This window comes from Coregonus lavaretus (assembly GCF_964263955.1).
Source record: "Coregonus lavaretus genome assembly, chromosome: 37".
In the NCBI taxonomy this organism is placed as follows: Eukaryota; Metazoa; Chordata; class Actinopteri; order Salmoniformes; family Salmonidae; genus Coregonus; species Coregonus lavaretus.
In genome coordinates this window covers 23,387,061-23,401,614 of record NC_140024.1, presented here as the reverse complement: position 1 = coordinate 23,401,614, position 14,554 = coordinate 23,387,061, and the positions used below count along the sequence as shown (strand labels likewise).

Here is a 14,554-nt window from a genome sequence, read left to right as displayed (position 1 = left end):
TTTGCACTGCAGTCAACTGCTGTTTCCTAAGAAATAATGATGTTGTTTGGGGAGTAGTTCCTTATATCACCCTTGGCCTCGTAAGCAGTAATGGTCACTTTACTTCTGTAATAGTACAAACAAGGGTTTCTGTCTGAGTGTAACAGGAAAGTAATGTGGTTAGCTAGATGTGACAAAGTAAAATGTACAGGATGTTAAATATTTTTTCACAGTTTTTATGTATTATTTTTGTATTTATTTTTTACAGTAGATGATGTACGCCTTCCCCATTACAGTTTACACAATAATTGTTTTTAGTGCATGAATGCATTGTGTTGGGTGCATTTTACATTGACCCCCTTCACCCCCACTTTTTTTGCACTGACTCTCTTGCACTGGCTCTATGCACACTCAATAGACTCTACCCACATATAATACGCTGACACTCCAACACACACACACACACACACACACACACACTACATACACTCACACACACAAAACCCACACACTTGCATATTGATGCCACACACTCACACATAGACACACTTTCACACTTTTTCACTCTCTTCACAAGCGCTGCTGCTACTCCGTTTATTATCTATCCTGATTGCCTATTCACTTTTACCCCTACCAACATGTACATATTACCTCAACAACCTTGTACCCCTGCACATTGACTCGGTACCGGTACTCCTTGTATATACTGTAGCCTTGTTATTGTTATTTTATTGTGTTACAATTGTTCCTTTTTTATTTAGCAATTTTTTTTCTTACTTTTTAACTCTGCGTTGTTAGGAAAGGGCTTGCAAGTAAGCATTTCACAGTAAAGTCTACACCTGTTGTATTCGGCGCATGTGACAAAAACATTTTATTTGACATAGAGTTGACTATTTTTATTGTTATAATTGATTACTGTACTGCATTGTTAAGGAAGCTAGCGCATAAGCATTTCACTGCACCTTTTATACCTGCTGTAAACAGTGTTTGTCATGAATTAATTACATTTTTGATTACATTTTTCGGTTGAGTAGGTTACGCTCTAAATGTAATCTGTTACAAAATTGTTATCAGTAATGTAACAAGGATTAAACAAACTCAGTAACATAATCTGATTACTTTCACAGTTACTAGTTACCTGTCCAAAATTGTAATCAGTAACATTACTTTTGGATGACTTTTCCCTTAAAATGCATTAGCATAAAGATAAGGTGGAACAAACTTAAACTTGCACCTTTTTTCAATGTTGAATTGAAAGTCATTGAGAAAACAGAAAGATATCATAATTTATTTTTTGCAAACATTCTTTCTGAATTAAAATGTAATCCAAGAAGTAATCATCTCCTTTTTCAAAAGTATCTGTAATCTTATTGCAATATTTTTTTGCTGGTAAAGTAAGTGATTACAGGTAATTGTTTTTAATAATTAGATTACATGTAATTGATTACGTGTAATCAGTTACTCCTCAACCCTGATTTTACTGGACAACATTGCACTTGACACACTTTTATTTTGAAAGTTGTTGTGATGACGCTCGGAATTTCATGACCTGGGTCTCTTGCATAGATTGTATATCTCCAGCCAGAGAGAAATAAACAAGATGTCGTCAACATATGCCGCGTTCATACACTAGACGGGACAAGGAAACGTCCTAACTGGTTGTAGTTGTACACGTGCCGTGGTCAACGAATTAGCAAGTCGGAAATTTCCGAGTTTTCTAGTTCCGACCAGTATGTGAACGCAGCATTAACCACGGATCGGGGAATTTCAACGTAGTCTACTGTCAACCTCTACAAGAGGATATTGGATGTTGGACATTAAGTTAGCTAGTTAATGTCAAATTGATCAATTTGTAAGTTGAGTGAAATGTCTTTGCTCAAATATTAACCAGACTGGTTTGGTTTATTTCATAATCTCCAGCTAGCTAACTAGCTAGTTGCTAATGCTAGCTAGTTAGCAACCTCTCTGCCGAGGACGGAAACGTCAAATAGATTCTGGAACAGGTAGCTAGCTAAATTAGTTAGTTAACTAACTAGCTAGAGAGTTTGGACTTTTTAACTAGACAGTCAGCAAGCTAAAGTGCTAATTTATAAGCAATGTCAGGTCCTCTATTTGAGTTTGTTTTATTTGATATATATAACATTGGGTAGCTAGCTAGCTGTCTAAACTTGTAGCGAACAGCTAGCTTCCATGCTAACATTAGCCTAGCACGCACTAGCGAGCTGGACCAAAATGGGCGTTGTTTTGGTAGCGGTAGGTAGGTAGTTAGTTAGCTAGCTAATAACAATATGAACTTAGCCAGCAAGTTTAGCTGCTCAGCTAGCCCTCCACAACTGTCTCTGACCAGTGAAACAACACTATAAACTAGAACTAGACAGAGAGGGCTTTTTGCTCAGGCTTACTACCGTTACACTAGCTAGCTAGTTCCATTCATTACCATTACCTACAGTAGCCTAACTGATTTGTTTTCTGTCCCTGCAGGTTGTTGACAGAGCAAAGGTGTGGTGGAAATCAGTGTCAAGCCTATTAGGCCTAACTTCACAAGTATTGTGTGTGAGAGACCTCCAACATTAACATTCCAATGCCTCTGCTATTCCTGGAGAGGTTTCCCTGGCCAAGTCTGCAGACCTACACAGCGCTGAGTGTGGCTCTGCTGGCTGGAAGCATCTTCAGCGCTTACACTACTGTGACAGAACAGGGGTTCGGGGTTCCAGACATGGACGAGCCTCCCCCACCTGCCCCCTTAGAAGGAGATAATAGAGGCGGCCAAGGCCTAGAACATGTGACTAGTGATGATGTTGTGGGTGCAGATACAGAATTGGCAACCACTGTTATGTGGTACCTGGTCACTGACAGTCTCTTTGTATGGGTAAGTCTTATTCAAGATAGGCTCAACTCAGCCAAGCAGACAATATTGTTGTTACGTTACTTAGTTGTTACTTGGTTGCTAAGTGGTCTACTCTTCTCTACTCCTCAGGTGTTGGTGAATACAGCTTGCTGTTCTCTGATGTTAATTGCTAAGATGATCCAGTGCATGGTTTTTGGGCCCCTCAGAGTCAGTGAGAAGCAGGTGAGTCTTGGAGTTGTGGTGGTAACCTAATAACTGGTATTTGATAAGCCTTGTGTGTGCTCACATGTCAACGTGGTACTTGCATGTTTTCTCAAGCGTCTGCTTTTTGGCATGTCGCCTTATTGAAGGTTAGGCATCTGACTGTGTGTCTATAAACTATAGTACAAATGTCCTCCACAAATAGTCTGGAAAACAAGATCTTAGCATTGAAATCCACACTGGTGGTTTGAGTCTATTAGTGTACTCTGACCACTCCATCCATGTTCTAATGTCTTGACCTCTCCTCTCTCCACCCCTCTCCCTTACCATCTCCTCTCTACTCCACTCCCCTCAGCACCTGAAGGACAAGTTCTGGAACTTCATCTTTTATAAGTTCATCTTTATCTTCGGGGTGCTGAACGTTCAGACGGTGGAGGAGGTGGTCATGTGGTGTCTGTGGTTCTCTGCCCTGGTCTTCCTCCACCTCATGGTCCAGCTGTGCAAGGACCGCTTTGAATACGTACGTCTCATCAACCTCTAACAGTACATTTTAGTCACTTAGTAGACGCACTTATCCAGAGCGACTTACATTAGTGCATTCATCTTAAGATAGCTAGGAGAGACAACAACGTATCACAATCGTAGCAAGTACATTTTCCCTCAACAAACCTCTATTTCTGTTGATAATAATAGTACATTTTATGGTAACACTTTACTGTAGGTGTCCTTATGAATGCATTCATAAAGCCTTTATAACAGCTATATAACACATCATTTGTCATAAGTAGTTTTAAATAGTTATGAGTAACGACATGATATGTTATAAAAGTAGTTATAATGGGTAACAACTGCTATTACACAGTCTGCATGACAACTTATTACAGTACTGAATAAAAAACTGAAATACACTGAAATGATAAAATGTAGATGGGCCCACCCACTGTACTATAGGGAGAGTGACCTTGTTGACTTGTTTACACTGTAAACATATATACCTCTGTTAGATGTCAGTGATATGAAGCTGTTGGCTATACATTCAGTCACAGTGACTGCCATAGACCGGGTCTCTTTCAGGTCCAGACCAGACCTATTAATAAGCTAGTTCTTGCTGTATGTATGTAGGCCAGGGTCTTAGGTTTAGCTAATGTTTCAGTCACTTCATAGACTCAAACTACAGAGTGGGGGACTACAGATGAAAATGAGCTGTCTGGCTAAATCTGGTGTAATGGGATGTTGTACATGGTCCCTGACAAATAAATGTAATAATACAAAAAAAAGTATTAACATTTAGGCCTATTAGATAGTGTGCTGTAGCTATATGAGAGGAAAACAGAACATCACACCACATTGCATTGTGAAGAATGACACCTCTCTGTCTGCAATCAATGGTTGTTAGGTTTTCCCCTTATCATATCAACTGACATAATACCTGTTGGAATGCTGTACTTTGTTGCTAAAAGTTGGATCAGAGCCTGTTAGCTTTTCATTGCATAACAAGCCTGGATGTGCGTCACTGTACCTGTGTCAGTATTCTTGTGTGTCACTAGACTGGTTTTTTGAGCATGTGTTAGTAGGACAGTATGGGGCTGCAGTGACACTGCCCAGATAAAGCTTACCTCTTGACCAAAAAACATGCTCAACTGGAAAGTCTATTGAAAGAGTAGCCATGAAGTCTGCAACCTCCCCTAAATTGTCATTGTGTGTGTTGGTCGCTCTTTGTGTGAAAGTACAAGTTATATGTAGGTGTGCATGTCCGTCTACATCTGTGTGTGTTTGTCTTAGTAATCTCTCTTTCTGTACAGTAGGTTAATGTGTACCTGTTCCCCCCCTGCAGCTGTCCTTCTCCCCCACTACTTCTATGAACAGCCATGTACGTGTCCTGGGTCTACTGGTATCCCTGCTGCTGGGCTGCTGTGGTCTGGCTGTGGTCTGTGGCCTGCTGGGCGCTACCCATGGCATGCACACCCTCTCCTTCATGGCTGCTGAGGTGAGGACCAAGCCCTAAAGAGCTCGCCAGCTTGTAGTTCTAAAAAACGTAAATGAGTAACCTCTGGTTCGTTCGGCCGTTCCTATGGGGAAAGAATCGGGTTTTGGAATAGAAAAAAAAAAAGGCAAAAAATAACACAGACTTAGGAGATGTTATACGTTTTGTTCTATGAGACAGTATCAGTCCGTTAACATGACCTTTATGAATTATGAAGCCTTTATGTTCTTTTCTGATGACAAATGCTTAAAAATTCACAAAAAGGGAAGTTAGCTGATGAAGATTATCTCATAGAACAAAACGTATAAGATCTCCATACCTGTGTTTACCACAGACCTTATTTCTGGCGTTGATCCAAAAACCCTACAAAAACTCAATTCATTTCCCAATAGGCTTTGTCCAATGAACCATGGCGGAGTTAGTGCCTACAAAAAGACCCCATTACTATTGCTCTATATTGGGCGGAAGGTATTTCTATAGGCACACCCATTGGTGTAGACTAGAGCAGGACTGGCTAAACCTCCTGGGGAGTTGGGACTACCATCCTGCAGGAGTTTGTTCCAGCTGTTGTTTTATTGTAAGTTACAGTAACAAGGCGGTTTACTCAGTCACAAATTAGTAATACATAATTGTCATCAGTTCCTTTCTTGTGGGAAACAGTTCTAAAATCAAGGTATTGTATAAAATACTTATGTATAATTCATATCTCTTTCTCTTGTCTTTCAGTGTCTGCTGGTCACTGTGCGGACTGGACATGTCATCATGAGGTAAGGTCCTTTCTTTCAGAATGCAGACCCTCTTGCACACCACCACAGCAACACAGATGACATAGCAGATCTAGAATGAACCAGTTCTATTATTAGCGTGCTGTTAGATGTGTTACCATGAGCACCCGTTGAAAGACTGCTTTGTACTACAGAGGGTGATCAGGATGACTTACAGGCAGCTGTATTTATTGGAGTGGTTCATTAATTAGTTAGGTTAAACCCTGTAAACAGTAGCCAGGTGTATGAGTTGTTGCTTTGCTTTGTGTTGTGTGGATACCCATAGCATTAAGTGCCTATCAGAGTCCAAAACTTGTACGCGTATGCATAGCAGTGTACTTTTCGAATTCTCAACGCAGCTCAATCAATTTCTCCAACTGTCAACACATTGAAATGAATAGAAGGACGTGTGCGCAGAGCTGCGTTGGTTGGGAATTTTGGGGAGGTGCACGTTCGGGCTGGCCCAGTGAGAGTTAAGCTAAGTGATGATCTACAACGACTGATTAGCGCAAGCAAAAATAAGTTAGTCTGGCCTTAATGGCTATATACTCTTATCTCCATCTGGCACAGTCAGAAGAGGACTGGCCACCCCTCAGAGCCTGGTTCCTCTCAAGGTTTCTTCCTAGGTTCCTGCCTTTCTAGGGAGTTTTTCCAAGCCACTGTGCTTCTATATCGGCATTGATTGCTCTTTGGGGTTTTAGGCTGGGTTTCTGTATTAGCACTTAGTGACAACTGCTGATGTAAAAAGGGCTTTATAAATACATTTGATTTGTAGTGTGTACAATTCAAAAGCATAAGTGCAAAAATGTCAAAATAAAAAGGCATTATTGTGACTTGGGCAGGTTTCTGACTGTCTGTTTCTCTGCAGGTACACCATCCACCTGTGGGATCTGAAGCACCCAGGCACCTGGGAGAGTAAGGGCTCCTACGTCTACTACACTGACTTCATCATGGAGCTGTCTATGTTGTCCCTGGACCTTATGCACCACATCCACATGCTGGTGAGTAACAGAGCTGGGAGCACTACGGGCTGGTGTTAGTAAGGGAACTAACTGCACTACCGAGAGGCCCACAAGATGGCTGACTGAACTAGCCTGAATTTAAAACAAGGGCTCTATCTCAATTTGTCTTTCTGCGATTCCTTGCATTCCATCTCCTCTACTCCTCAACTATATTGGAGGAGAAGGTCCATGGTCTCTCCTCTCAGATGATGAGAGTAATCAAGGAAAGATTAATTGAGATAGAGCCACAGTATTCAGTTAGATGAGTTGAGTATGATCTTAGAGCTGTGTTTAACATTGGACACCCCTGTCTCCCCTCAGCTCTTTAGTAATATCTTAGAGCTGTGTTTAACATTGGACTCCCCTGTCTCCCCTCAGCTCTTTAGTAATATCTTAGAGCTGTGTTTAACGTTGGACTCCCCTGTCTCCCCTCAGCTCTTTAGTAATATCTTAGAGCTGTGTTTAACGTTGGACTCCCCTGTCTCCCCTCAGCTCTTTAGTAATATCTTAGAGCTGTGTTTAACGTTGGACTCCCCTGTCTCCCCTCAGCTCTTTAGTAATATCTTAGAGCTGTGTTTAACGTTGGACTCCCCTGTCTCCCCTCAGCTCTTTAGTAATATCTTAGAGCTGTGTTTAACGTTGGACTCCCCTGTCTCCCCTCAGCTCTTTAGTAATATCTTAGAGCTGTGTTTAACGTTGGACTCCCCTGTCTCCCCTCAGCTCTTTGGTAATATCTTAGAGCTGTGTTTAACGTTTGACTCCCCTGTCTCCCCTCAGCTCTTTAGTAATATCTTAGAGCTGTGTTTAACGTTGGACTCCCCTGTCTCCCCTCAGCTCTTTGGTAATATCTTAGAGCTGTGTTTAACATTTGACTCCCCTGTCTCCCCTCAGCTCTTTAGTAATATCTTAGAGCTGTTTTAATGTTTGACTCCCCTGTCTCCCCTCAGCTCTTTAGTAATATCTTAGAGCTGTGTTTAACGTTGGACTCCCCTGTCTCCCCTCAGCTCTTTAGTAATATCTTAGAGCTGTTTTAACGTTTGACTCCCCTGTCTCCCCTCAGCTCTTTAGTAATATCTTAGAGCTGTGTTTAACGTTGGACTCCCCTGTCTCCCCTCAGCTCTTTAGTAATATCTTAGAGCTGTTTTAACGTTTGACTCCCCTGTCTCCCCTCAGCTCTTTGGTAATATCTTAGAGCTGTGTTTAACGTTGGACTCCCCTGTCTCCCCTCAGCTCTTTAGTAATATCTTAGAGCTGTGTTTAACGTTGGACTCCCCTGTCTCCCCTCAGCTCTTTGGTAATATCTGGCTGTCCATGGCCAGTCTGGTGATCTTCATGCAGCTGAGGTATCTGTTCCATGAGGTGCAGCGCCGCGTCCGACGCCACAAGAACTACCTCCGTGTCATCAACAACATGGAGGCCAGGTCTGTCTACTGATCAGCCCACTGACAGCTCTCACTGTCCTGTATATAATACAGCTCTTATTAGATGATGGGTGGTGTTCTTTCACGCTTAGCTGTGACTCTGTGTATGAAGCTGTTGTTGTTTGAATCTAGTCTCTCTGCTTTCATATGACGGGCTATCTAGCTATTAGCTATTTACAGTTGAAGTCGGAAGTTTACATACACTTAGGTTGGAGTCATTAAAACTCGTTTTTCAACCACTCCACACATTTCTTGTTAACAAACTATAGTTTTGGGCAAGTCGGTTAGGACATCTACTTTGTGCATGACACAAGGCATTTTTCCAACAATTGTTTACAGACAGATTATTTCACTTATAATTCACTGTAGCACAATTCCAGTGGGTCAGAAGTTTACATACACTAAGTTGACTGTGCCTTTAAACAGCTTGGAAAATTCCAGAAAATGATGTCATGGCTAATTTACATCATTTGAGTCAATTGGAGGTGTACCTGTGGATGTATTTCAAGGCCTACCTTCAAACTCAGTGCCTCTTTTCTTGACATCATGGGAAAATCAAAAGAAATCAGCCAAAACTTCAGAAAAAGAATTGTAGACCTCCACAAGTCTGGTTCATCCTTGGGAGCAATTTCCAAACGCCTGAAGGTACCATGTTCATTTGTACAAACAATAGTACGCAAGTATAAACACCATGGGACCATGCAGCCATCATACCGCTCAGAAAGGAGACGCGTTCTGTCTCCTAGAGATGAACGTGCAAATCCACCCCAGAACAACAGCAAAGGACCTTGTGAAGATGCTGGAGGAAACTGGTACAAAAGTATCTATATCCACAGTAAAACGAGTCCTATATTGACATAACCTGAAAGGCCGCTCAGCAAGGAAGAAGCCACTGCTCCAAAACCGCCATAAAAAAGTCAGACTACAGTTTGCAACTGCACATGGGGACAAAGATCGTACTTTTTGGAGAAATGTCCTCTGGTCTGATGAAACAAAAATAGAACTGTTTGGCCATAATGACCATCGTTATGTTTGGAGGAAAAAGGGGGATGCTTGCAAGCCGAAGAACACCATCCCAACCGTGAAGCACAGGGGTGGCAGCATCATGCTGTGGGGTTGCTTTGCTGCAGGAGGTACTGGTGCACTTCACAAAATAGATGGCATCATGAGGAAGGAAAATTATGTGGATATATTGAAGCAACATCTCAAGACATCAGTCAGGAAGTTAAAGCTTGGTCGCAAATGGGTCTTCCAAATGGACAATGACCCCAAGCATACTTCCAAAGTTGTGGCAAAATGGCTTAAGGACAACAAAGTCAAGGTATTGTAGTGGCCATCACAAAGCCCTGACCTCAATTCTATAGAACATTTGTGGGCAGAACTGAAAAAGCGGGTGCGAGCAAGGAGGCCTACAAACCTGACTCAGTTACACCATCTCTGTCAGGAGAAATGGGCCAAAATTCACCCAACCTATTGTGGGAAGCTTGTGGAAGGCTACCCGAAAAGTTTGACCCAAGTTAAACAATTTAAAGGCAATGCTACCAAATACTAATTGAGTGTATGTAAACTTCTGACCCACTGGGAATGTGATGAAAGAAATAAAAGCTGAAATAAATAATTCTCTCTACTATTATTCTGACATTTCACATTCTAAGACAGGGAATTTTTACTAGGATTAAATGTCAGGAATTGTGAAAACTGATTTTAAATGTATTTGGCTAAGGTGTATGTAAACTTCCGACTTCAACTGTAGCTATTCATGAGACTAGTAAAGAGGTTGATCTAGATTTCTTATGCTCTGTACCTCTCAGGTTTGCAGTGGCCACAGCAGAGGAGCTGGTAGCCAACAACGATGACTGTGCCATCTGCTGGGACACCATGCAGACAGCACGCAAACTGCCCTGCGGACACCTCTTCCACAAGTAAGAGACTGACCCAGCCAACTATGGCACCTCTAAAAACCCAGGAGTCATTATTTCCTCACACTTGATTGAATGTGGCATTATGTGGGTGATGTTTTGAATGACACTAAGCGACTGCTTGAGTTTCTCTGGGCTCATAATATGTACATTAACATTCCTGTTTGTTCTATTCCTCAGTTCCTGCCTGCGGTCGTGGCTGGAGCAGGACACGTCGTGTCCAACATGCAGGATGTCCCTGAACATCAGTGGTGATGGGGGCCCGGCCAGGGGCCAGCAGCAGGGGGCTGGCCTCCCACTGGAGAACAACCTGGGCCCCGGAGGCCCCGCTGCAGACGCCAGACCACACCTCAACCAGCACAATCACTTCTTCCACTTTGATGGTAAGGCCCATACAGACTTGTTTTTACAACACAGGTGCTCCCACTGAATGGACTACTCTATTGAGTATGGTTGATGATGATGATGAAGTGTATATGAGTTCTGGCATACAACTTGCTGATAGTCACATAGACAGACATCACAATATTAGAAACATTACATGTAGTGCACATTTCAGGTAGAGATAATTGTGGTGATGTCTCCTCCCAGGCTCCCGCATCGCCAGCTGGCTGCCTAGTTTCTCAGTAGAGGTGATGCACACCACTAACATCCTGGCTATCGCTCAGCAGGCCAACAACTCTCAGCTCAACACCATGGTGAGTCACAGCCTTACTCTAATCCCCTCCCGAGACACCAGGGGATTCTCCTTTCAGCATGCTTTTTAGTCCTGGACTAGGTTTAATGTGTCCGCCAAAACAGTTTCCAGGGGGTCTCGCAGGCATCATCTGAGCTTTGAATATTGTTTTTACACCTGCCCTTCATCAACAGCTTTGTTTTCAATGTATTAATTGCAGCAATATGACTTCTATAGAATGTAGGTGGCTGCTGGGTAACGTAGTGTTCTACTCCCCACAGGCCCATCAGATCCAGGAGATGTTTCCTCAAGTTCCCTACCACTTGGTGCTGCAGGACCTGCAGTTGACCCGCTCTGTAGAGGTCACCACCGACAACATCCTGGAGGGACGCATCGTGGTGCCCTTCCCTGCTCTGGTAGGTCCTCCAGTTCAGTTCATTGGGTATTTTGGCCATGGTGGTCCACATAGAGATCCCAGAAGGCCTACACTTTCTCCTTGTGTGTGATTGTACTGCCTCATTCTTAAGGTTAGGTAGAAAAATAGAGGGCATGAGTTCAGGTTCTGGTCAAATGTGATTAAAGATGTCTCTGACTTGCCTCTCCCCCTCGAGGCGGCTGAGCGTTCCCCCCTGCAGGTGAACCCAGGCCCAGAGGAGGGGGCAGGAGCCAGTGGGGGGGTGGAGACGGCCCCCAGCGAGCTGAACAACCTGGAGGTCAGAGGGAGCCGCTTCTCCAAGTCTGCAGAGGAGAGACAAAAGATGTTGCTGCAGAGGAAGGATGAGCTGCTACAACAGGCACGCAGGTACTGTACTGTCACCACTGGCAATACTAGACCAGTCTGTCAAATGACATGGGTGTATTCAGTGAGGGGAAACCTTCACAGCTTTGCAGATAGAAATATAGCTAACCCTATTCAACTTGGCAGATAATCATATCTTTCTACACAATCCATTTTCTATCTGAATGTTTTGCAACATGACCGGGCATCCTGACCAGGCCTCAGCTGACAATCTTTTCAAAATAAGAGTCTTATTAGATAAGAGCAAACACTTGTTGCTATCTTGGTGGTTGTTTTCTTGTCTGTTAGGTCAGGGTTCAGTCTCTGGCCCTGTAACTGAGTAACTACAGTAGCAGAATATATCTATTGTAACTAAATGACTGTGAGATCACGGTCATGTTCATAATGACACATCATAGCAAAAGTTTAGCAAAATGAATGTTTCTTATTAGACTGGTTCTGACAGTTTCTCCCTGCTACACTCTGTTTCTGAGCATTTTCTTCCGTTTCGTGTCTACTGAACACAACCCATATCAATTCATTTCCCCACAGGAGATACTTGAGAAAGAGCCCAGAGGATGAGGAGGACCTGCCCACTCTGGAGGAAGACGCCCCTGTCTCAGACCTGACCATGTTGAGACGCAGGACCATGGCAGCAGCTGCAGAGAGACGCATGCAGAGCCAACCAGACCCTGCTCCCTGAGTCTATACTGGACTGTAAACTCCCACCTGGACAGTCTCGCCTCAAACCCACATCTAATACCCTTGGAGTGTCCACCAAACTCCCCACGTCCCACCTAAGAGGCACAGCCACCTCCACCGAAAGAGCTAGTACCCCTCTCTACGTTATATGATCAATGGAATTACCCAAATAAAAACATGACATTACAAAGTGTTACAAGAAGCATGGGCTTTGGCTGCACATGGCACAGGGGCTCTGCTCTTTTAGGCTGCCTTAGTGAGATATGAGAGCTGTTGGGCCTTGGGAATGGTACCAGCCTCCTCTGAACTTACACCAGAGGCTTAATTGGACATAGATCAGCAGTGTTTTAAAGGAGTGGTGGGTGTCTGTCTGTCTGTCAAGAGTTTCTGAAGTGCACCGTAGAACGCCACCTCGCACACCTGTCATCACATAGCCGTAGCCCCAGCTTCATTAGACTTACCTGTCATTCTCTTTACTGGCCATGATGGGGAAGGAAAGAACATGGTCTCAGAGGATGCAGCTGAGGTTAGTTAGGGTTTGTTAAGGTGCTATCGCTACATACAGCTCATAGTATAATGAAGTAGTTAATATTTGTGTTGTAATGGGCTGAGATTGCTATTAAGATCATGGGTTGGGTTTAGAACCTACTGATGTGTTGTTTTATAACAATGGAGTGAAAACTGTGAATTAAGAGGAGGTTTAATGGATTCAAATATTGTGAAGCTTTTTTATTTTCTTTTAATCTTGCCTTTCAGTAAGAGAATGTCACTTTAGTATTGCAGCCTCTTCGAAATATGAATGTACTTTATCCACATAATGCTGCAGAGAGAGAGAGAGGAGAAGAGTTTAACTTCTGGCCGTTGTGGAGACTTGGTTGTTAATAATGTGTTAAATGTTACATATCCACCCAAGAAAGAGCACTATCTGGATAGGAAGACGGAATAGTTTTGTGTTCCAGGATCCAGACAGACAGTTAAACTCTCACCAGTACTGAGTTATAGAAGAGAGCTGACCTCTAGGTCAACCAGGGGTTTCTATCTGCAGTCTGTATACCTCTAAAACTTCCCAAAACATACCTACACTGTATTAAACATCCATTGATAGAGGTACAGAGGAGTTGGGACGACGGTTGAGGTTTGAATACTGATGAACTAATCTGATCCAGATTCAGGAGTTGGTTGTTCACTCACTCACACTCCATTCCTACACTCCATGTACTGGTAGGTTCATTCTTGCAGATGATATGTAGGCCTACGTGTTGGATTCTTGCAGACGATATGTAGGCCTAAGTGTTGGATGTCTGATAAAACTAAAGGCTTTTGAAAGTTGATTGGTAGTGAATCACAATGGAGTGCTTTAGTTTGTACTTTTATCCCAAAGAACATTGATCCCATGAACTTCCACATGTCTTTCTTTGAGATGTGCATCTTTTTTTGCGTTTGGTTGATGCAAAAGATTTCTCTCTTTCAGCTTGTTTCATCTGTGGGATTGTAAGAAGTTTCTACTAACTATATTTGTGTTTCAGAGATGCACCTTTTGTCAAAAACGAAATACACTAGTCCGTTTTCATTGATTCAAGCTATTGATCAACTCATATTTTCATATCCATGTCATATTTTTATATTCATAAGGGGTTATTTTTGTAACCATTATGTATTTGACCTAATCAAAAACATTAATTAATATTTTGGACTGAGCTTTCCTCATATTTTGTGCCTAAATCAAGAATAGTTCTATGGATTGATTGTGTACATAATGTAGTTTTTGTAAGAACTGCTCTAGTAACATGAAAACATTATAAATAATAAACAGAGCTTCTCTACAGCCTTTTAACAAACTCTAGCTTTTCTTTGCCTCAATAAAATAAACATATTGTAGTGCAGTATAATGGTATAGGCTATAGACCAGTGGTTCCATACCTTTTCTGGGTACTGTACCGCCAACTGAATTTTGTTCTGCCCCGAGTACTGCTGAAATACCCCCCTCATGTGCATTTTAATGAGTCTTCTCAAGTACCCCCTGTGGATAGGCCAAGTACCCCTAGGGGTCCTAATACCCCAGATTGGGAACCACTGCTATAGACAATGAGTAATCTCTCTCTAGACAGATGGGTTGCCTCCCACAATGTTACCACTGAGGGAGTTCGATTAAGCTGAACCGCAGTGCACCGGGCTATGCAGTGAGGGAAGAGCACCCTTCTCAAATCGAACAGTAATCTGCGTCGCTCGGTCATGTTGTCAACAAGGCAGCATGATGCAGGCCTCCTGTAGCTCAGTTGGT

General features: G+C 42.7%; 1 protein-coding gene across 1 annotated transcript; it reads left to right on the top strand.

The window, feature by feature from the left end:
* The first annotated feature begins 1,698 nt into the window (after nucleotides 1-1,698).
* LOC311111741 (E3 ubiquitin-protein ligase AMFR-like) lies at nucleotides 1,699-14,098 on the top strand. Its single transcript, XM_084154554.1, has 14 exons — nucleotides 1,699-1,831; nucleotides 2,461-2,848; nucleotides 2,957-3,049; nucleotides 3,384-3,548; nucleotides 4,863-5,015; nucleotides 5,739-5,779; nucleotides 6,645-6,777; nucleotides 8,065-8,198; nucleotides 10,010-10,120; nucleotides 10,298-10,500; nucleotides 10,709-10,815; nucleotides 11,075-11,209; nucleotides 11,405-11,595; nucleotides 12,124-14,098. Exons 2-14 carry the CDS (start codon nucleotides 2,561-2,563, stop codon nucleotides 12,272-12,274), a joined length of 1,905 nt encoding a protein of 634 aa, XP_084010680.1. The 5' UTR covers nucleotides 1,699-1,831; nucleotides 2,461-2,560; the 3' UTR covers nucleotides 12,275-14,098.
* Nucleotides 14,099-14,554: the final 456 nt, after the last annotated feature.

Bases quoted from the DNA above. Each gene is read 5' to 3' on its own strand.
- LOC311111741 (XM_084154554.1), top strand. From the start codon at position 2,561: ATGCCTCTGCTATTCCTGGAGAGGTTTCCCTGGCCAAGTCTGCAGACC. The intron at 3,549-4,862 runs GTACGTCTCATC...CCCCCCCTGCAG, and splicing joins GCAAGGACCGCTTTGAATAC to CTGTCCTTCTCCCCCACTAC. The intron at 5,016-5,738 runs GTGAGGACCAAG...CTTGTCTTTCAG, and splicing joins TCTCCTTCATGGCTGCTGAG to TGTCTGCTGGTCACTGTGCG.